Source organism: Gopherus flavomarginatus, chromosome 8 (genome assembly GCF_025201925.1).
Source record: "Gopherus flavomarginatus isolate rGopFla2 chromosome 8, rGopFla2.mat.asm, whole genome shotgun sequence".
Lineage (NCBI taxonomy): Eukaryota > Metazoa > Chordata > Testudines > Testudinidae > Gopherus > Gopherus flavomarginatus.
This window is the reverse complement of record NC_066624.1, coordinates 20,093,073-20,115,771: the sequence shown is the minus strand read 5'-3', so window position 1 is coordinate 20,115,771 and position 22,699 is coordinate 20,093,073. Positions and strand designations below refer to the sequence as shown.

General features: G+C 43.8%; 1 protein-coding gene across 5 annotated transcripts in view; it reads right to left on the bottom strand.

Moving 5' to 3' along the window:
- Nucleotides 1–15,825, bottom strand: part of ATRX (ATRX chromatin remodeler) — a 143,934-nt gene extending 128,109 nt beyond the window's left edge. For 3 of the 5 annotated variants that reach the window (XM_050964570.1, XM_050964574.1, XM_050964575.1), the window contains exon 1: nt 15,638–15,825. In XM_050964570.1, the coding sequence (XP_050820527.1) occupies nt 15,638–15,810 (173 nt within the window). In that variant the 5' untranslated portion in view covers nt 15,811–15,825. Of the gene's footprint in view, nt 1–4,827; nt 4,971–6,165; nt 6,385–15,637 lie in introns of all 5 variants that reach the window. The other 2 variants (XM_050964571.1, XM_050964572.1) reach the window with 2 other exon arrangements.
- Nucleotides 15,826–22,699: the final 6,874 nt, after the last annotated feature.

Below are 22,699 nucleotides of genomic sequence, written 5' to 3'. Positions count from 1 at the left end.
ACCTGCACCCTCTCCCACACCCGTCTCCTGTCCCAGCCCGGCGAAGGTGAGTGAGGGTAGGGGAGAGTGAGCGACGGAGAGTGAGCAGAACAGGGCCTTGGGGAAGGGGCAGGGTACATCCTGGGTTGATCTTAAAATTCAAAAAGTGATCTTGTGCATAAAATGGTTGGAGACTACTGTCAAAAGCTTTCCTGTGCTCATATGGCTTTTTCCAGGTGTTTGTACAGTAACTGAAAAATCATACATAATCAGCTACACTAACCTCTGTGTAAGATAACCTCTCAACACTGCCATTAAAGGGACACATCCAAATTGTGCCTTTTAAAAACTATTTTCAGGACATTGAATTTTCTGATTGTGTACACTTTAAATGGTAATTTAAAAAAATTTCTTAATAAAAAAATCAGAAATAAAATAGAACCATTAAGTCCTACAGTCTATTCCTTTGCCATGTAGCATTGTTCCCTACAGTATATTTGCTAATGACCTGCATTCACAGTCGTGTTTTAAAGTCTTAGTTTTATAAGGGTAGCATAGGATAGGATAAAAATTTTTTAATGTCAATTAAAATATTTTAAAACTTTAGCATAGACAGAGAACGTTAAAATACACTAGAGTTTTAAAACATGTTAAAGTGCCTTACAAACATTTAGGGTATATCTAGACTAAGATAAATGAGAAAAAAAAAATTCCTAATCTAGATAGATGTCAAAAATTTTGAGATCCTTAGATGGAAGTGCTTTAAAAATACAAAACTATTAATTTGTGACCTTCCAAAATGTACTATTTAGAATTACTTTCCTCAAGCATCTCCAAAATAGAAGTTATGGACTGCCTCACAATTACTCACTCACTCTAACTATAAATTTCTATTTACTCTTCCTTTTTACTAACCTACTTCCACATTCCTCTTTGAAACCTCACTCTTTTTAAGTTATCCACACATATAACATATTGAATTTTGAATGGTTCCTGACAATCAATGGTGTAGGAACCGCTGTTAAATTAAAAATCTTTCAAAAACGTCTCTTTGAGAGCAATTTTTGTGTTCATTAGTTTACTTTATCAGAACACTAGCACACCTGTCTGCAGATTCTTTAGTCAGTTGTAGCTTTTTTAATATTTACTGTGACAAAGTTCCTCCTCTACCTTGGTGGGTCCTGCGCTTATTGGCAGATTTGCTCACCTCAGTGATCTTCCCCACAGTCTGGATCAACTCCTCCTGCGTCTGATCAGGAGTTGGGAGGTTTGGGGGGAACCGGGGCCCGCCCTCTACTCTGGGTTCCAGCCCAGGGCCCTGTGGATTGCAGCCGTCTATAGTGCCTCTTGTAACAGCTGCATGACAGCTACAACTCCCTGGGCTACTTCCCCATGGCCTCCTCCAAACACCTTCTTTATCCTCACCACAGGACCTTCCTCCTGGTATCTGATAACACTTGTACTCCTTAGTCCTCCAGCAGCGCACCCTCTCACTTTCAGCTCCTTGTGCCTCTTGCTCCCAGCTCCTCACAAGCACTTCCTCTCCTCTGGCTCCTGCCCACCGGACTGGAGTGAGCTCCTTTTTAAACCCAGGTGCCCTGATTAACCTGCCTTGATTAGCTGCAGGTGATCTAATCAGCCTGTCTGCTTTAATTGGTTCTAGCAGGTTCCTAATTACTCTAGTGCAGCCCCTGCTCTGATCACTCAGGGAACAGAAAACTACTCATCCAGTGACCAGTATATTTGCCTTCTACCAGACTCCTGTACCCCTCTAGTCTGGGTCTGTCACATTACTTAAAGTACACAAGATTTTCACTACCTTTTTTAGGCAACTATAAAGTGTTAAATCATTATCACTTTCCACTTTAAAAGGTAAAATGGTATCTTGCAGCATAACAAGCACTCAGTGGCCACAATTTAAGTAGCTCTTTACTGATTCAAAAATCTGTGCAGATTTTTTTTTTTTTTAATTACAGACAGAGGTTGGGTAAATTGTCATAAATAGGAGTACTAATTCACTTTACTCTCCCATCCTCTATAACTTCCATTTCACAAAATGGAGAGACAAAGTGGATGAGGTAGTATCTTTGACCTGAAAAAGTGCACTGTGTAGCTCAAAATCTTGTCTCTTTCACCAACAAAAGTTGGTCTAATAAAAGATATTACCTCACCAACCTCGCCTCTTTCAAATCCCGCAATTTCACACAATTAAAATTCTGGGGAGTTAGATGGCTAAAGTGAATGGTAACAAGAGTGATTTTCTTCACCTCAAAAATCACTGCTGCGTATAGCCTGTGTCAATAGTGACCAATGTCTGTTCAGTATTAAGTATTTACAATATTGAAATATGTTTACTTCCAAAAATGTCAGTTAAGTGGTAAATTACAATGTGATGGATTTTGCATCTGTGAATTCATATTTCATCTGCAGTTGGGATTCTGATACGACGGAATGACTAAAAGAAATATAACTATTTCTTTAAGGGGCTGAAAATTAACTGATTTCAAAGTTAACACTTTTTGTTAAGACAAGCACACAAGAGATAAAGGAGATGCAGACAAGGGCTGAAAAATCTATTATGGCAGGAAAGCACTTTCCAATAAATATATGAAAAAGAAAGGCAAAGTAAATAAAATAAACCCCCTCGAATCGGTTTAAACAAGACCAGTGGACATTAGAATGCATGACTTTAAAATATACAATTGTTATTTCATAAATGCAATGATGACCCCATCAGAGAGAACATTTATGTAAATAACTCTGAAGTGTGCCTGGTATGATAAGCTAGCCATAGCCAGAGTGAAAGGGGAGAGAGTGGAAGAGTGGGAGAAAGGAAAAGTGAAAGAGACCCTGGGGTTATGTCTCCAAAATGTTCCCTGATCTAATAGCAGACAAAAATTGAAAGTATTCTTATTTCATTTTAAGTAAAACTACCGTGAGGCTACCCAGTTAAGGTTTTCAGTTTCAGACTGGACTGTATGCATACAGTTACTGATTTTAAAATGTTGTTTTCTCTCTAGTCTTTATGAATCTTGTTTTATGAGAACATTTCTGAAAACACTGTCTGAAAGTATTTTCACATAGATAACCCTGAAGAGATGCTACACCCAGAAGAAAAGATGCCTAGAGCCTTACCCCAGTTCAGAGGTCCCCATCAAAAGGGCAGAGACTAGAGTACTCTCCCATAAAATGTGTCAAGGCTGTGGTGTGACAGTTGTACACGTGAAAAATGACTTAAGAACATGAAACAGACACACTGAAAGGGCTGAAGTAGACAGTGTATACAATTAAATATTTTACTCATTTACTGATAACCAGTCATAGCAGAAGTGAATAAATCTGCCTTGCACTAAGTACTTAACACACCATATAGTATACAAATAGTAGTCCAAAATACACTGTAAAAAAATCAAAACCATCCTATAACATAAAAGGTATGTTTTTACTACTATATAAAACAATTTCGGTTATGCCCTTTGTGGTAGTTAATCAATGTTCAAAACTCTAACAGTTTTCAACTGGGGCAGCTGTTGTGGTAGCTCAAAATATTGGGCTAAAACTGAACATTTTTGGAAATGATTTCAAATGTATATGCTAATTAAGCAGTTTCAAGTCAGTCTTTGCTTACATCTGTGACTCAATTACCAGGACAATTTAAATTAAGTTTAGTGTGGTAGCAACCTGAAAATTCAAACCATGAATGTCTTCAAAAATAGCAGACTATCAAAACACTGATTTTTTTAAAGAGACGGCGCAGGCACCAGGTCCCATATACTGTATTATATCCTGAGATGCTATTCTTAGATTTCATTAACTTATTACTTGATTAATATCTTATTTTGGTAAGAATTGACTTTATAATCACCGGGGTCTAATCAAAGGATACCCAGCAAACTTGAGGACACCTGGGGACATGAATGAAATGCCCTCGGAGTATAATGAGTAAGGAAAGCATCCCTCACGAAAGACTCTCTAGAGACACTAACTGTTCATAAGAGGGAAATGGAAAACAGGTGAACAAAAGTTCACTAAGAGAATCTGTACTCTATTGAAGGAAGATTAAACAATTTAGTTTTATTCAGACGGTATCCAAACTGACAATAGCATGGGTTTTCCTGAAGGTTGCACTGTTGCACTAAAAGGGTGAACATTTTTCTATTCAAATAACCAAGCTGAGAAGATGATAACTAGGAAAACTACTTAGGACAAGCTTGAGAATAGAAAAAAATAGCTAGTGGAAAACAAGCGTAGGAATGTTAAGCATAAAGAGAGCTTCGATGGGTAAATATACCATATGGCAGCATGTTTCTCAATCTGGGGGTTGTGACCCTCACAAGGGTTGCTGGAGAGATTTAGGAGGGTCACAAGCAGGGCTGGTGTTAGGGGGTAGGAATCAGGGCAACTGCCTGGGGCCCCCACGCCACAGGAGATGCTGCAAAGCTAGTTTACATGTTTTAGCCCCATGCTGGACTGAAGCCCTGAGCTGTGAGAAGCTGAAGTCCCAAAGCTTAATGTGTGGGGGCGACAGGGAGACAATTTTTTTTTTTAAATGTCCAAAGGAGGTTGCCAGCACAGAAAGGTTAAGAAACATTGCTATATGGTAATGCTAGATTCCCCCACCCCCCACCCCCAAAAGCATAATCAAAGCAAAAGTCTAGCATAAAAAACCAAACAAGAACAGACAGGCAATAGTCATTTTCATGTAAAGCAGTTTTAGATATACAGAAGTAAGGATTACATCCAATGGCAGATAAATACTTAACTGATTTAATACAAAAATTGCTTTTATTATTTTCTGTTTTTTCCTCTAAACTGTTTGCAACAAACTCTATGCTGCTGCATCATTACCTCATTTTGAATGAAGGCCTCCCTAGGACGTTGCCAAATATCTTTGTCATGGACTAGCGACAGCCAAATAGGTCCGGCAAAGGGTCCCAGGTTAGTGTTTCCTCACATTAAAGTCTAAAGGTTGGTCTGTATTTCATTTATGCCTGAAACAAGGACACACCAGTCTTAAGATATCAATTGTCTTGGTTTGCTCTATTTTCTCTCCAGTTTACTGCACAATTTTCATTCCTGCTCAGTTTTCTTGGAAGCTCTATGTTTCTGTTAAACGTGCAACTGCTGATAGTAAACAAGCAATAAAAACTGTTTAGGCAGAGGCACCTTTGGTCCACATAATATTTATTTCACAGTCTTATCCAGGCTCAAGTCTCTTCACTTCACCTTGAGTTTGGATAATATACATTGACCACCACAATTCCTCCCTTCCCCGCCCTGGCCCCAATTTATTTTAGTCTTTAATACAGTACACATTTGCACTGAGCTTAATTTCATCCTAAAACCATACACACTTCTGCCTCTGAAGAGTTTCATTCTTCAATCAATGCTTCAAAAATTAGCATTTCAGTGTAAAACAAAAAAAAAAATGATAACAAAGGCAACTCAGATACTTTTTTGAAGACTTCTTCCTATTCAGATTTTCTGAAGACGTCCCCCAAACAAGATTAAGTTTATTCTATCACATTCTTTGTGAAGACTGTTACTGTTAAATTCATTTAATTACGTGTCTGAACTGATCTTGCTCTCCTGTCCTCATCCGGTGCTCCAGAACTGCCTGTTTCCACAAAGGTGACAACCAATTCATAGTCCACAAAATAAATATGACCTCTTTCTCTCAGCTGCGCATTCCTGAGTTTTCGTTATCATTTCACTAATACATATAGGACTAAGGTTTCTTTTCAGACTACAAAAATCCACATTTGAGGACTTGTAATTCTTCTCAATATTCAGCCTGTTGAAAGGAAAGGGGGAAGCTAAATGGACATAGAAACTGAAATTCTGGATGTGGAAAGTTATGTTCTTATACTTAGTGTGCTTTTATCCATCTGAATTGCCTTGGTGGTGATGTGCAATTCTTTCATACATACCCTCAGTTACAACCATTCTTCCTGACTTCTACTTTCTCTTCACCTCTTTCAAGTAGAGAAGCACCTCCTTCTTGTTAAACTGGGTGCAGACTATACTATATACACTCACAATTCCATCTGATGAATGAACCTGCTTTGCTGATGAATGATATTTCAGACAAAATGGAATTGGGGCGATACAATTCTACTTCACTTCCAATAGAAAGGCAGTTTTGATTTAAAAAAAAAATCGCCACTGAAAAGAAACCTGACTTACGGAAATAAGGGATGAAGGTGAGATTAAAACTACCATGGCTTCTGCAACTAAAGATGGCTGGTGATTCCTTCAGAAGACAGACAATTCTCTAGCAGAAACTCCATAGACAAGTTAGTTGTGGGTCTTGGCCCAAGAGCAGTCCATCAGTTTTTTGCAATGACCCAGTCAGCATCAACACCACCAAGGGTAAAGACAATAGCGGTAAACTTCTTTCCACAACTATGAGACAGTAGAAAAACAGTCTAATAATTAAGTCATAAGATCTCTTCAAAGGTGATTTATGAGTACTTGATAGTCTGACAGCCTCCTAAATTCCCTCAAAGAAGATAAAAATGACTGTGATGGGATCCCCCGGGTGCAGTCTGGGACTGAGAGACCGCTGTGCCCCCTGAACTCTCTTCAACCTGGGCTGTCTCTCATAATGCCTTGCCAGTGACCAACAGCAAACCCCTCCAGGCGCTGTGATCTCTCAGCACAACCATATGTGGAGCCCCACAGTCAGCTAGATTGCATGAATGCTCCCAGAGCCACTCATGAATTACACAGAGAAAAGCACCAGACCCAAATCCCCCCAGCTCCCAGCACAGTACCTCAGGAATATACCATCTTGCACTGCTCATCTTCAGCAGTGCAAATTTATTAATTGGTTCACCACTTCATCAATGGAAAGTGGATCTACACCAGCCTTTGCAAAACCTGAGCAGATTTGCCACACACTTCATACAAACTCACTGGTAAAGATAAAGAGTAAAACAAATGTACTGATTGCAAGAGACAGATTTTAAGTGATATTAAGTGATAGGCAAAAAGTCAGAGTTAGTTACCAAAAGAAAAGAAAATGTAAGCATGCAGTCTAAACTCTCAACCTTATTAGTCTGGGCAACATCTACATTAAGCAGCTTTTCTCACCCCACAGTTCATAATACATTTGCATATAGTACATTTACACAGATTTCACCCTTGAAATCTGTGCCAGTCCCCTCAGTTGGAGTCTTCAGTTTTGTGAGTGTCCTTGTTGCTTACAGTGTAGGTGGGTGAAGGAGAAAGGCCAAGCATGAGCCTCCTGTGTTCGGTTTTATACCCTCAGTCCATGTGCGTGGAAAACACAAGTCCAGGCATGTCTGGATGGGCACTGTTGAGTCTCCAAACAAGGTTGAGCAATTCCCCTGGTGTGGCCTCATGCAGATGAGTCATTGCATTGTAGCTCCTTTGCTGGACAATGGCTGGTGATGGGTTGTCTGACACCCCACCCTGGTGTTGGCTACTTTCCTTTCTATTGCCTCTGAGGAGAGTGCCCAACTTATAGCATGTTTTAGTGACAGCCATACAACACCATTCTCATAACTTCATATGCATTAATGATATACGTATATGGATAGAGAAATGACTTCCAGCAGATCATAACCTTTCCCCTGATACTCACAGGGCCTGCTTTATATGCAAAATCACAATCATATAAATGAGAAATATGGGAGTTCCAGGGCATTCCCCCAAGGTACAGAATGTCACCTAAAGGTTTTCTTTGCACTTTGGAAGAACAAATTTTCTAAAGAATGTTTCTACCCTGTTTGTGCAGGCAGAATCATTCATATTTTGCCCTGAAATAAATGTTCGGTGGGTTCAGGTGATCACAGATGTCAAAAAGGTAGGCTAAAATATGCCACCTATATTAATTATTTAGTGTCAGCAAGGGTAGTGTAGGAGGTTGGGTTCGTCCCTGCCTATCCATCTGGGACGGAGGCCACATCCCCTTGCTGTAGGCATCAAGTTCAGGGGGAATTAGCACTGGCAGCCTGAGCTTCCAGCAGGACAGAACAACAAACAGTTAAATAGCCGTGCCTTGCAGTCAGGGCAAAGCAGCAAAGGAGTCTAGGGACCCTGTCACTAGGCAGGGAGGAGTACCAAACAGTTAGGTGTTCAGCTCTCTAGCTGAGCAGACAGCTAACAGTCTGATGTCCTAGCTCCGGCAGACAGCAGATCAATGCGGGCATCTTGGCCTGAGATAGGGTGGCTGCCACCCCAGAGGTGGCGTGGTATGGGGATCTGAGACCACTCAACTTAATCGGGTCCCAGCCCAGGGCTGGACGGAGTGTTCCGTCACTGGTCAATGGGGATCTGCTCAAAACATGCTGACTTTGTTTCAGGTCACAATACAACCAGATCATCATCTGGTTCCCCTGGGCTACTTCCTACACTCCCATTGTGCTGTACTCAGGTCTCAGGGTCATCATCAGTCTTCCCGGAGTAGACAGCTAATAGCAGCCCTAACAGCTCCTCAGCATCCTCAGCACCTGGCAGCTCCTCCAGGGCTTTGGTGCTGTAGTGGTGTCCATCAGGCTCAATCTCTAGCAGCAGGTGGGAGAAGTCCTTCTCCTCTGATGACTCTGGCCCAACTGAGCTTGAGGGCCTACCCATTATACTTCTGGTTCCTGTCCTGCCCTTTTATTTCCAGTTGGGCGGGTGTCGATGCCCTGGCTCTGCCCACCAGAGGCTAGGTGAGGAAGTTTCCCTGTCCATCTGGGAGGAAGGCCACACCCCCTCACTACAGGGAGATTGTTGATTATTATGGGAAATCTCCACTTTTGCTTGTAATTAAAAGAATCAAGTTAACACTTCACTTGTCACTACATCTCTTTGCCATGTGTGAGACAGGAGGAAAACAGTCTCTCAACTCTTCAGTCTGAAAGCATTGTTGGTAGTTACAGAGCAATGCAAAAGTTCTGAATTCATCTATGACCTGACACAGACATTCAGGCATTTTCTTATCAACAGTTTAGCAGTTTATGAAACAGTGAGGCAGGGATGTATTTGGTGTGATGTTCTGGATCAGTGGACTAGTACACTACCCTTATCTGTCACCACTTTGGCACTATGCATCCAGATTATCATACATAGCTCTTGCTAAATGTGGAAGTCTAAATACATTTTGAAATATCTTGAATGGCATTCTACTGTTGTGCTTTACAGAAGATCAAGTCTCCAACAGAACCATCAGAAACCTGCCTTACAAAAATTAGCTGTGTAGCACCAGAGATATCAAACCACCCCTCAGATCAGGCAGTATCTTAGGGTTTGTCTATACCACGCAGCTTTTAGAGCAAGGCTGTCTCGACACAGCCTTGTCACTAAAAGTCAGCATGTGCAAATACTCTGTCAGCATTTTGTCAGTATTTTGTTGCACTTTTGCCCACCAAATACTTCCAGCCCCACTGGCGATGTTAGCGTTGTCAGTAGGAGACAAAGCTGCATTCACACTGCCATTGCATTAGCAAAACTTTTGTCTTTCGCGGGGGGGGGGGCGGGGGGGGCGGCAGGTGGAGGGAGAGTGGGGAGAGGCTTGAAGTATCCTTCCCCGTGTAGAGATATCTTCAGACTTCTTTTGACTCATCCAGCTGAACTGCCAGCTAGAGACTTTTCCAAAGTTATGAAAGCAGTTTCTCTCATATCTTCACCCACGTCACAAACATGAGAAACCATGTTATCTGGTAGGTGTTTCTAACCCTAACAAAATTCTGAAACAATCATATACACCAGTGGTTTCAAACACACGGCCCGCAGGGTGCTTTCATGCAGCCCGTCAAGCTCCCCGTGCTCCCCCTCCTGCGCCCTCCCCCCGCCCCTCTGCCTGCCACATGGCTATACGAGCCCCGCCAGCAGCTGGAACTATGGCCCTGCAGCCCCAGGCAGGGTGGCGGTGGGGGGGGGGGGAGTAGAGGGCTCTGTGCTCTCCCTTCTAGGCGCCACCCCCTGCAGCTCCCATTGGCTGGGAACAGGGAAACACAGCCAATGGGAGCTTTTAGGGGAGGTACCTGGAGGACCAGCAAGAGCAGCACATGGTGCTGTTTTCCCCTGCCCCTGGGACTCCAGCTGCTTCCTGGAGCGGAGCAGAATGGAGCGGGGCCAGGGCAGGCAGGCAGGGAACCTGCCCTGGCCACAATGTGCAGCGCTGCCACCCCAGAGTCTCTCTAGATAAGCGGCGCCAGGCCGAAGCTCGCACCCCTCCAGCACCCCAAACCCGTCCAGAGCCCCCTGCCACATCCCACACACCCCTCCTGCACCCCAACGCCCTGCCCTGAGCCCCCTGCCACACCCCTCACCCCTCCTGCACCCCACACCTCAACTCCCTGCCCTGAGCCCCTGCCACAGCCCGCTCCCCTCCTGTACCCCCTGGGGGAAGGGAGGGGGCAGAGTTGGGGTGAGGACTTTGGGGAAGGGGTTGGAATGGGGGCAAGGAAGAGACGGGGCGGGGCCTCATGGAAGGAGTGGAGTGGGGGCAGGGCCAGGGGCAGCAAGGGGTGGGTGTCAGTGACGTGGCCCTCGGGCCAAAGCACTAGTCCTCATGCGGCCCTTGTGGTCATTTGAGTTTGAGACCCCTGATATACACCATACACCACTGTGTGATTTGCAGACACACCAAATAAGTTGCCTGAAGGGCACTGGTGTTGACACTGCTAGACTGAGTAATCAAGCCTTGTTGATTTTTCAAGGCTTCAAGCTTTCTCTGAAAAAAAAAAAAAAAAAAAAAAAAAAAGTCTTAGTTTTATCTTTCAGTGACAGCTGTCTGGTCTCTAAATGTTACAAGAACTTTGAAGGCACCATATACTCTGCAGTTAGAACTTCAGAGCACACTACATACCATGCTTTCAAATCAGTGTAAAACAATACATCATGTTTGCCATTATATTTCTGTATTTTTTTTTCTTTCTTAGCCATCATTGGAACAACTTGCCACTGCCCTATTCACAAACCAGTTTATCTTTCTCTATCACCCATTAGCCAGAACTGAGGTCCAATGACATGAAATATGGTCATGTGAGGCTCAGCATTACACTAAGACCTTCATGATTACTGCAGATATATCCAATATTCCAACTCAGTGACATGTTTTGTCATGGACTATGTGCATTTGCACCTGCACTTTGCCTCACACAAAATACACTTTTAATAAAGAATGTTTTTTCCTAAGATAAATCCAGGCACAGATAGATACAGGTTTCATGCGGTTTCTTCCGCAGCGAGTAACACACACTTACTCCGCACTAGTCTACAGTGAAAATATGCTCCTCTCCTTGTTTGAGCTGCTACTGTTTCTACCTTTTGTTTTTCTTCCTTTTTTACCCTTCTTTCTCTGTTTCTCTCCTGCTGCCTTGTCTTTTTGTATCTCCTCTACTTTTTCCCGTCTTTCCTTTCCTGCAGCAACTTCTATTCCCTGTACTCCTCCTGTGAGCTTCACTCCCATCCATTTCCATCTGTTAAAATAATCAGCAGTGCAAGAGCTAGTGTTCACATTAAAATGTTTTTGTTGCCATTCCATTGAGATTAATAGGGGATATGGGAGTTCATTGTTCTAAGCCATTGTTTTAGCTTGTTTGCAAATTTGGGAAGGCATTATTACATCTCTTTACTGTTGTTTTTCACATTTGGAAGATTTTCTTCAAAACCGGGAGGGCTATAAACTTTTTTTTTTTTTAAATGAAAGCTGGTATTTTGCACAATCTGAATGTCACGTAGGCTACATAAATACATCAGTTGGGCTGGTTCTGGCCCATATGTTTGTTGCCAGTCCTAAACTCTAAACAGCAAGAAAATAAGCAGTAAAGTCATTCGATGCCCAGCTCTGATCCACTTATTAACTCCCCTTCTCAGCCTGAACTACCTGCTTTTCATAATCCGTAGCCCAAATATATTTCATTTTGAACAACTTGTAGCCTTTGTTCAATGGGTAAGTAGGGTTGTGTATGAGGCATGAAGTTGTAGGACACCATGGGAAGTAAGCAGGGAATATGATTAAAAAATTGGGCTTAAGCTGACTTGAACCAGGAGAAGAGGTGGAGAGGAGAGCAGCAGTATGAGGGTAGCCCTTGATGTAGTCTTGGCACAGAAACTGTGCCACTGTACTAATGCCTTGGCACAGAAACTGTGACATGGGTGACTCTCCCTTTCAGGGGCGGCTCTAGGTATTTTGCCGCCCCAAGCACGGCAGGCAGGTTGCCTTCGGCAGCTTGCCTGCAGGAGGTCCCCAGTCCCTTGGATTTGGCGGCATGCCTGCGGGAGATCCGCTGAAGCCGCGGGACCAGTGGACTCTTCGCAGGCATGCCGCCGAAGGCAACCTGCCTGCCGTCGTCGCGGCGACCAGCAGAGCGCCCCCTGTGGCTTGCTGCCCCAGGCACGTGCTTGGCGTGCTGGTGCCTGGTGCCGCCTCTGCTCCCTTTAATCATCCTTGCTTAACCCCATTCTCTCCCACAAGCCCCGTTCTCTCTCCCTGACTCCTGCATCTCTGCTCACTGCTTGGTATCACCCCACAGTCCACTCCAGTGCCTAATGCTGTCCAGAAAGCTTTTCTGGTTCATCTTTTCTGGTACAGAGCACAGCTGGCAAGTCAGGGATAGAACTGATTGGAAACCCAGACAAAAATGAAATTTTACTGAAAACAGATTTTTTTGGGGTCATGCTTTTGTAACCCAGGTTGCTGGTGTTTAAAATGAAAGTAACTGAGCAGTTCTGCTGCTAATCTTGGGGAGGCACTAAGGTTATGACAAATAAGGAGAACTAACTAACTAGATGTTTAATGTTAAACATTCAGAAGTGGCCTACGTCCAAGATATTCCCAGAACAGATGTGAAGTTTGAGTGGACTATGAGGAACTCAAAGAAATATGAAGACAAAGAAAACTGTGAAAGGGAATTATTTTAAAATGTTTCTTCTGTAGTTAGAAAAGACATTGTACAACACCTTTATAGAAAATTCACCTGTCTTCTGCTGAGTAAATGGCCTTTTTTCAAAGTAGCCTTAATGATACTACAGATGAATAATGCATAGTTCAATAGAACTAACAACTTTGCTTTAGTTTTTAAGATAATACATTAAAGATTTGTCTTGTACAGAGCATATGTTGAGAGATTTGCCCTAAAATCTTGGTGGGAAACTTGACCTCATTTTTCTTTCTTAAGGTAAGGCATCCGTTTACTCTGAATGAGTGATGCTGCAGCATGACATGATGCATGTTGTGTAATGCAGCAATAATTTAATTTGAAAGAAGCCAGCAGTAGGTATTTTCTATTCCATAAACTATCTTTAGTATTGTTTGACTTTTTGTAAATATTTTGTAAATATTTCTAAGTACATTCCAAAGTTGTAAATTTTTCACCCCATACTACCAGCACAGAAAAATTCCGTGACTAATTTCTTCCTTTAAGAAAATAACTTGAAATTTGTTACACTCTCCTATACCAAATCTCTCACACTCATCCACCCAAACCAGTGTGTTACCATTACTCATGAAGGATCCTTTAAGACAGTGATTCTCAACGAGTCTTCCAGGGCTCCCTGGGAGGCTGCAAGCAAGCCTCAGGGGGTCTGCCAAGCAGGGCCAGCATCAGACTCACTGGGGCCCAGGGCCCAAAGCTGAAGCCCCACCATATAGGTCTGAAGCCCAGTGCCCTGAACCCTGAGCAATGTAGCTGCATGGGGCCCCACTGCTCTGTTTGATACCCCCTAATGCTGGCCCTGGCTTTTATATGCAGAAAAACAGTTGTTGTGGCACAGGTGGGCCATGGAGTTTTTACAGCATGTTGAGGGGGACTCAGCAAGAAAAAGGGTTAGAACCTTTGCTTTAAGAGATAATTTGTTCCAGTGACTACGCTGCTTCTGTTTTATATTCTCATACTGAACATTTCAAACCAGTGTTTCCCAAACTTTGGAGATCATGACCCAAAGGCTCATGGAGAGTGTTTGGGGAGGGGGGGTCTGAGGAGATCACTCCTTCTGTAAAATAATAAATCAATTAAATAAAAAAATGTATATACAACGCAGACCCTGTGATGGTGTATCCGTTTAAAGTTACCCTATTTTATGTTAGGGACATCTTGTTTGTTGTAGTTTCTGCTCCTGGATTTGGTCAACCTGCTTTATGTTAACTGTGTTAATAATTTTGTTTACACTGCTAGAGGCCTTCAGGCACAGCTAATTAAGAAATTAAAAGGCTCTCAGGGCAGGGAACATAGAAAGGGAGAAAATTACCATTCCTATCAGTACTGGCAGAAACTCAACTGGGAGTTTATGGTAAATTATGAACAATTACCCAAACAAGGGAAAGCAAAGGAAAAAATCAGCTCCTCCTTTTGTTTTGACTGAAAAATAATACAAACAAATAGAAATGTAATCAAACCCAAACTTCACTAAGAGGATGTTGTAATGTTAATGTGCTACCAACTGCAAAGATGTCAAAAAGAGTTTAGCGCTACAGAGCAAAAAAAATCCATGTACACACCTAAGACTACTTAAGAATCTTTACTGAGGATCATAATACAAGTTCATGTGATGCTACTTTTCCTTCAATTTTTGTTTTGAATTTGTGGACAAGGCTAGTCAACAATCATGAAGGTTAACTGACAATCATTTGTTTATTATTCATATCATGTCTTAAGCATTCAGAGTGCTGTGCAGTTGATGGACCATGCTCCTTGGTCACCTTCCCCTGAAATGTCTGTATGCTGTAAGGCACAGAAAACTAAATATGTATTAATAGTAAAACATAGCACCTGTTTGTCAGCACTGAAGCTGATCTGTGGCCTGGCACAGCATAATTTACTGTATGCAGCAAGGAAGGAATTAAACACAGCAGACAAAAGTAGGTCCTAGAAAGCAAAGAACTGCAAGAAGCCTCCCCTGCTGGGAGGGAAGAGAAAACGTTTCCAGTCTGCAAGCTAGAGAAAAGTCTGTCTAGAATGATGCTTAGGGTGAACACCTTGTGTGAAGATCAGCTTTCCTGCGGTGGCAGACACTGATTGTGATGTAAAAATAGATCCTTTACTGTGGAGGGGCAGTAAAGGAGAAGGGACTTTCACTGTGGGATAAACATGTTGGGGAAGGAGAGGAGAGACGCAAAAACCTTTATCCAGGGCTGGGGGTCAGGAGAGGGCACCGCCCCTCCACCTGCTCTGCCAAGCCAGGTCTCGCTCCGGCTCTCTCCGGGCAAGACAGAGAATGGAAACGAAGCATCAACGCCCCCAACCTTGCGAACGCAGGCTTCGGAGCGGGGACCCCTCCGCCCCGCGGTGGGGCTGGCAGAAGGACCAGGCCGTGCGCCTGCCCCGGCCGAGCCAGTGGCGCAGCACTGCCCCCAAGCCCACCGGCGAGAGGAATATAAGCGCCCACGGGCCCCTCTTTCCCTCAGCCCGGCCGGGTTAAGTCCCGCGCACGCAGACAGCAACCAGACCGCACTTAACCTCCGTTCCGCCGGTCCCCTCCCCCTGCCCGGCCTCTCGCCGCGATCCCTTAGTCAGCCCCGCGGCCTTCCCTGCCGATGCCTTCCCCAGCCTCCCCCTCCACCCTCCTGCGGTACCAGCCTGCAGCGGGGAGCGGCGCTGCCGCCTCTACTCCACGGGTGGGAGGAAAGTGATTACAGTATCCGCAGCCGCCTCTCCTCGGCGGGGCTAGTCAGACCCTGGCGGGAGGGTGTTTCGGGCCGTACCTCATGGGTTCCGCGGTCATGTCGCCGCTGCTCGGTACCCCCGGCCAGGCCGGAACCGAGCTCAGGCGCTGAACGGACACAAAGCCGCTAGTACCGCCAGCGCCGCCGCCATCTTGTCGGAGGGAAGATGAGGGAGACGACCGGCCTCCTGCCGCCTTCCTCCCTCGCCGCATCCCATTGGCTACCTGCCACCCCCATCGATTTTCTAATTGGCCCGCTCCGACTGGGCCTGTTGCTAAGGTCGTTTACGTCATCTTTTCAGCTGTGATTGGCTGTATAGTGGTTACGTCATCCTTGAGTGCTTGACGTCAGACATGGAATGGTATGACGTTACCCTTGGAAAGGAGAAGAAAGCTTGTTCACTTTGTCCTCTTTGTGGCTACGTTGGTAAGCTATCTCATTCGCCCAGGGAGCTGTAGCCGCAGGCACTTTGCAAGGCAACATTGTGTCTGTCTCTAGCTATTTTTTGCATGCAATCATCACCATGATACTTAAACATAGTGTCATTCATGACTGAAGTAGAGAACGTCCTTTGCTACAGTGATGGGCTTTTGAATGTGTCAAACATCAATATAGAAAACGTCCATGCACTGCAGCATTTACAGATTTAAAAATTAAAACAAAATAAAAAATGGATTGACATTTCAAGTCATTACATCACTCTGCTTGTATGTTATGTCCCTTTCCTCACATTTTGCATACATTAGGCCCTGAGATGACCATTTATGTACATGATTAATTTTACTACTGTACAATCAATGCAACTACTCACCACTGTAAATTTAAATGAGCAGACACATGGAGAATCAGGACCTTAGACTGTAATCTATTCAGGTCAGTGACTATCTCTTTCACTTTGTATAGTACCCAAACCTATGGCTCTTCAGCTCAGTGTAAGTGTCTAGGCATAATTGTAATATTAATAATTTCTTGGGAACACAAAATATTTTTGTGACTCATTAACAAGCCACAAGTTAGGTTCACAAGAATTCCCAAATTAAATCAGTTTGAATTAATGGACTATAGAAATATGGCATCTGCAAGGGAAATCCAAATGCCACTTTATTCACCGACACTGGAGATGGTAATTAGCTGTCCTCAGTGTTAACTGTGGGCATCTTCTCCTGTCGATTCAGAAATCAGTGACAAAGAGCAAAATCACGGAAATAACATGAGCTAATAATATATTTACTTGGATTTCTTTGATGGTCTATCCCAGTAGTTATAAGTATATAAGTATGTTTGTAACATTTTAAATATTCAAAGGTCATAAACAGAATCCAGCAAGTACCCATTAAGCTGTATACAAAAGCACCCTTCCTAAAATACTTGCCCAGCATCATTAAGTAACTTCAGCTAAGGATAACACTTAAAATAGACAGTCAGCTGCAGCTTTGTAACTTTTGATTTGCTGCCAGCCTCTCACCCTTTGATGAGAGCAACAGACTTGTTGCTCTGAACTGGTATCCGGGACAGAGTGAAGGACTCAATCTTGTACCTATTGGAAGTCAATGGTGCAGGATCAGGCCTTAAAAGAACAGATGATTTTTCTAAAGCTGAATAAAAAAAGTTGAGAAACAAGGGGCATAAACCTGTGAGAAACAAGTAATAGCCAGGTGTGACAGGATCCCCAGGGTGCAGCCTAGGACTGTGGGACTGCTGTGCCCCCTGAACTTTCTCCTGCCTGGGTTGTCTCTTACAATGCCTTGCTAGTGATCAGCAGCAAATCCCTCCAGGTACGGTTATCACTCAGCACAACCATATGTGGAGCCCCAGAGCCAGCTAGATTGCATGAATGCTCCCAGAGCCACTCATTAATCACACAGAGAGGTACCAACCAGATCCCCCCAGCTCCTAGCACTATACCTCAGGAATAGACCGTCTTGCACAGCTCAGGATGAGTAGTGCAAATTTATTAATTGGTTCACCACTTCATCCATGAAAGTGTACATATACCAGCCTTTGCAAAACCTGAGCAGATTTGCCACACACTTCATACAAACTCACTGGTAAAGACAGACAGTAAAAAGTGTATTGACTACAAGAGATAGATTTTAAGTGATAAGCAAAAAGTCAGCATGTTACCAAAATAAAATAAAATAAAATAAAATAAAATATAAGCATGCAGTCTAAACTCTCAACCTTATTAGACTAGGCAACATCTAGATTAAGCAGTTTTTCTCACCCCACTGCATATTGCAGTCCTTAATATACAGATTTGTCCCTTAAATCTGTGCCAGTCCCCTCAGCTGGAGTCTTCAGAGTGTCCTCGTTGCTTGCAGCATGCGTGGGTGAAGGAGAAAGGCCAAGCATGGGCCCTCTGTGTTTGGTTTTATACCCTCAGTCCATGTGCTTGGAAAACACAAGTCCAGGTATGTCTGGGTCGGCACTGCTGTCTCTAGGCAAGGTTAAGCAATTCCCCTGGTGTGGCCTCATGCAGGTAGGGGCATGTCTTCACTAACCATGTTAAAGTGCTGCCGCTTTAAAGCTCTCCCAGTGCTATAAAAAACCCACCTCCATGAGGGGAATAGCTACCAGCACTGGGAGCACAGCTCAACCATGTGGAGGCCTATACAGCCACAAGAGACCTTCTAAGCTTCTCAGTACCAATATCCTCAGCAGCACAAGAAGGTTTACACTCAGTACCGATGCTTGCAGTGTCTCCCTCATAGTACCGTTACTTCCCAAGCTTCCGCAAAGGCCAGTGTAGTTCAAGGGCAAGCCTAGGATGATATCCCTGGTACCAGACTACCCATCCCCAGTTCCAACTGGTACTGGCCCCTGTGCCCCATTGTCAGACATTTTGGATTCTTCCTCAGTCGGACTCAGAGGTGCATTCATCTTTATGACATCCAAGACAGAGGGCATACCATCCATCAGAGATGGGAACTATACATCATACCACACTTACAGCACTGGCCTCCTCCTAAGGAGCAATTGCCCAGTCAAGGATGGGTCTCAGGTCCATAAGAGTGGCCATTCTGGGCATGTGGGGCACCCCTCTTCCCACTAGGACCCCCTCTCAGCCACCTAGTTCTTTGTCATTGAGACTGCTCTCAGGTTATCGGCACCAACAGCATCATTCTCTGGTACCCACTACCGAGCAGCCAGAAGTCAGCCAGCTTCCCCCAGCACAAGTCATGAAGCAGCCACCATCTCAGAATCTTGTGGCATCCTCTTCATCGCTAGATGAGGCTATTGAGGCAGCAAGGAATCAACTACCATCAGAAGACCACAGAGTTCATCAAGATCTAATGAGAAAGGTGTCCTCTATTCTTGACATTCAGGCAGAGGAGATGCGTGGAAGCTGTCACAAGTTAGTGGACATTCTTCCAGAGTGGCTCTCCCAATTAATGAAGCCATTATGGAGCCAGTTAAGGCACTGTGGCAGACACCATTCTCCTTACCCCAACAGCAAAGCAAGCTGAACAGAGATAATATATCCCCTTTAAGGGGTATGACCATTTATACTTTAACCCTTCTACAAGTTCTTTGGTGGTGGCAGTTGCTAATGAACAGGAGAGCATGCTAATGAACAAGGACACCAACCATCGATAGCCAAAGGCAAAGTTTTCAAGAGGCTGGACTTGTTGGATGCAACCTTTCTTCTACAGGGAATCTGCAACTCAGGATTGCAAACCAGCAGGCACTGCTGAGCTACTATGACTTCAACCTTTGGGACAGCATTATAAAATTTAAAGACAAGTTACCAGAGGACCATAGGCAGGATTTTGAAGTAATAGTGGGTGAGGACAAGCTAGTTGGCAGAACTGCTGGTCAGGACAGTTTAGATGGCACAAACATGGCAGCTCAAACCCTGGCATCACCCATTTCTATGAGATGTTCATGGTTACAGTCATCTGGGATCTTCTCAGAAGTCCAGGAGACCATCGAGGACCTAGAAGCCTAAAAGATTCCAGGGCGACATTAAAATCTATAGGGTACTATACTCAGGTAACAAAGAGGAAACAGTTTAATCCTCAACTGCCATGCAGATACCAGGATTTTGCTTCAAAGTCTCAAGATCTGCTGAGGAGAAAGTACAGGGGTTATAGAAGACAACATCCACCATCACACTCTTCAGCATCAGTGAGCTCATCTTGTCCAGCCTCCTCATCCAAACAGACATTTTGATGCATTAGTCGAAGGTGGTGTACCTGTTCTATTTGTTTCCCACCTTTTGTTTACAAATTGTTTATCCCACTTCCTAAGTGCTTGTAACATCAGATTAACGGGTCTTAAGCAGTGTTTCCTCTAACTTTTTATGTCCGTATGCAGAATGAATTTTGTTATATGCACCACTACGGCGGTGATGTGTGGTGGGGGTGGGGCCAAGGGGTTTGGAGTGTGGGAGGGGGCTCGGGGCTGGAGCAAAGGGTCGGGTGCAGGGGCAGGTGAGGGCTCTGGCTGGGGTGAAGGCTCTGGGGTGGGGCCAGGGATGAGGAGTTCAGGGTATGGGAAGGGGCTCAGGGCTGGGGCAGAGGTTTAGAGTGCAGGGGGTGCAGGCTCTGGGGATGAGGTGTTTTGGGTACAGGCTGCCCCCAGGGCTGTGGTGGGAAGAGATGACTCCCACCAGCCCTCTCTCACCGCAGCAGCACAGGCCCGGGTGAGAGGCACCTCTCTCTGGCTACAGCAGCTCTGGTGGGGCTGGGCCAGGCTGGGCTGGGCCGAGGGGGAGGTGCCTCTCCTGGGCAGTTCCAGCAAGGCTGGACCAGGCTGGCAGAGGGGCTCCTCTCCCCAGCAACTGTGGCGGGCCTGGGTAAGGGCATCTCTCCCCGCCTGCGCAGCCCTTGATAGCCTCCTGCGCAGCCACACAGCTTACAGGGAACTTAGGTCTTAAGCATGGTGGTGTTCTTTGAGATACATTGCAACTGTTCATTCCACAACCCACACTCCTTCCCCTCTCTCTATCAATGTCTAGCCCATATGAAGGAACTGAGGGGGAAGGGGGATGACTCCATCTCTTATTCTAGCACACGTGATGAGAGAGGGTGCTCAAGCCACCCCAAGAGGTACCACTGAGGAAAAAAGTTCTTCAACAACTGTGCACAAGGTATGCAAATACCTACAGTAGAACAGATAGGTGCAACATCTTGAAGAACAAGAGTTATAGAGAGGTAGGTAACCATTTTATCATAATTTTTGCTATTATGTATTTGAATAAGTTTAGAATGAGCCTTGCTGTGCAATTGGATATATGTCGTCTATTCCTTGGCTGAGAGCTTCTATTCTTATATCATAAAACCCTTGGAACAGAGACTGTATCTTCTACAAGCACAATAATATTCAACAAGCAAATCTCATCTGTGCATTAATCTTCACATCTTAGTGATGTGAAATGGAGAGGTTTGTTTGGATTGAGCCAACTTCCTGCATAACTGGGAGGAGGAAATGCTGTATTTTAGCCCCACACAAAATTTCACAGTACGTAAGTGTTTTTACTGAAACAGTCAGTGACAATGTTAGGTTTCAGACTAAACATTCCATTAAGAGGATTGGGGAAGACAGGGGAAGAGAGCATTTAATTGAGTAATGTTCAGAAGATTATCTTCAAAAGTATCCAGCCTAAAACTTCAATGCTTAAATTCTGCAGAAACTGATAGGGCCAGCAGAGGTACTTGTTTGTGACCCCCATTTCCTGGTTCATGTTAGCCCCTGTCCATAATTGGTGAAATCCTGGTCCTATTGACTACAATAGGGGTAGGAATTCACTTTTTTTTTTTTTTTTAAATGCATGTTTAGGTTCTATGCATTTGGTAACTTTTGCTATACAAACAATAAAAATAATGGCATTCCAAAGTTTGTGCTGATTTTTTTAACCTATTACTATTTTTAATCATAAGCATATTATAGTCACTAGTTAAACTTCACAACACCTCTGTAGGTGAGCTTCTAATTCTCTCCATTTTACAGAAAAGGACATGGAAACAGTACTCTTTGATGGCCATTGAGAGAGATGATTGAAATGTAGTGTTAAAGCATAGTTGCACAATATGGTTTTGTCCTGCTTGGACAAATTTACCAGATGGAACCAGATTTAAAATCATCTAGATGACTCCCTTTTTATAGGACAATCACCTACCTTAGCACCCAAAGGGCTCCCCAAAATTGCATTCAGTTACTATTATTCTAAAAGCAGTGTCTAGCATACACAAAGAATTCATTCTCAGTCATTTCTTCAAAAAGAGGAAACCAGCAAGTTCTCTTCTCTGCCATACTGAGGAATCACACTTTCATTGTCAGGTCTTGTCGATATAAACAAAATCACTCCAGTTGTTCATTTTCCACTCAATTTTCTATTTCATTGGAGAAAAAACTTGACTGCCCTCCCTCCCCTTTTCTACTTTTACAATTTTTTTAATATAGTAAATTGTCTTAATTGCAGCACTCCTGCTACATAAAATGCTCTCACTTTGGTTTGTGGGCACAAACTTGCTCTGGTGGCAGGGAATTTAATTTATAAGAACTCTCCCTTCAAAGCATGGCTGTCTTATGCGAAGAGGAAAAGGTAATATGAAATGTGGCCACTGCCATATTACACGTGAGCCCCTATGTTCATTGCTGCTGCATTACCCAAAAAAAGCTACTTGATTTCTCTCCACCTCCAGAGAAGTGTAGTTTTATTTTTGTTTTTTTAAAGAAACAGAATTAAATTCTAAGACTGGAAATGCTTAGTCTGACAGTCTGGTTACATGATTTGGTAAACCCAATTTGCATAGCAATTTACAGCCAAGCCTAATGTACTTGCCTTATGCTGTCTGCATAGTTTTACACTTACACATGGTCTGTAATTCCAAAATATTTAAAGATATAGCTACCACAATAGCACAACTGAGGGCAACAGTCAACTCAGATCACACCACAATGCTGGAATGGAAAATTTTTGCTGAGAAGGCCAGCTCAGAGCCACTCACTCTTCTGAACAGTATAATGGATCTTTTATGTCTGCACAGAACAGACAACCTCTTGGTCTAAAGGCACACATGGAGGAAACTGACGGGGTTCAGTTGATCTAAATGAACTGAAGGGGCAAGTAGAATCTGCTAAAATTCAAACTACTAG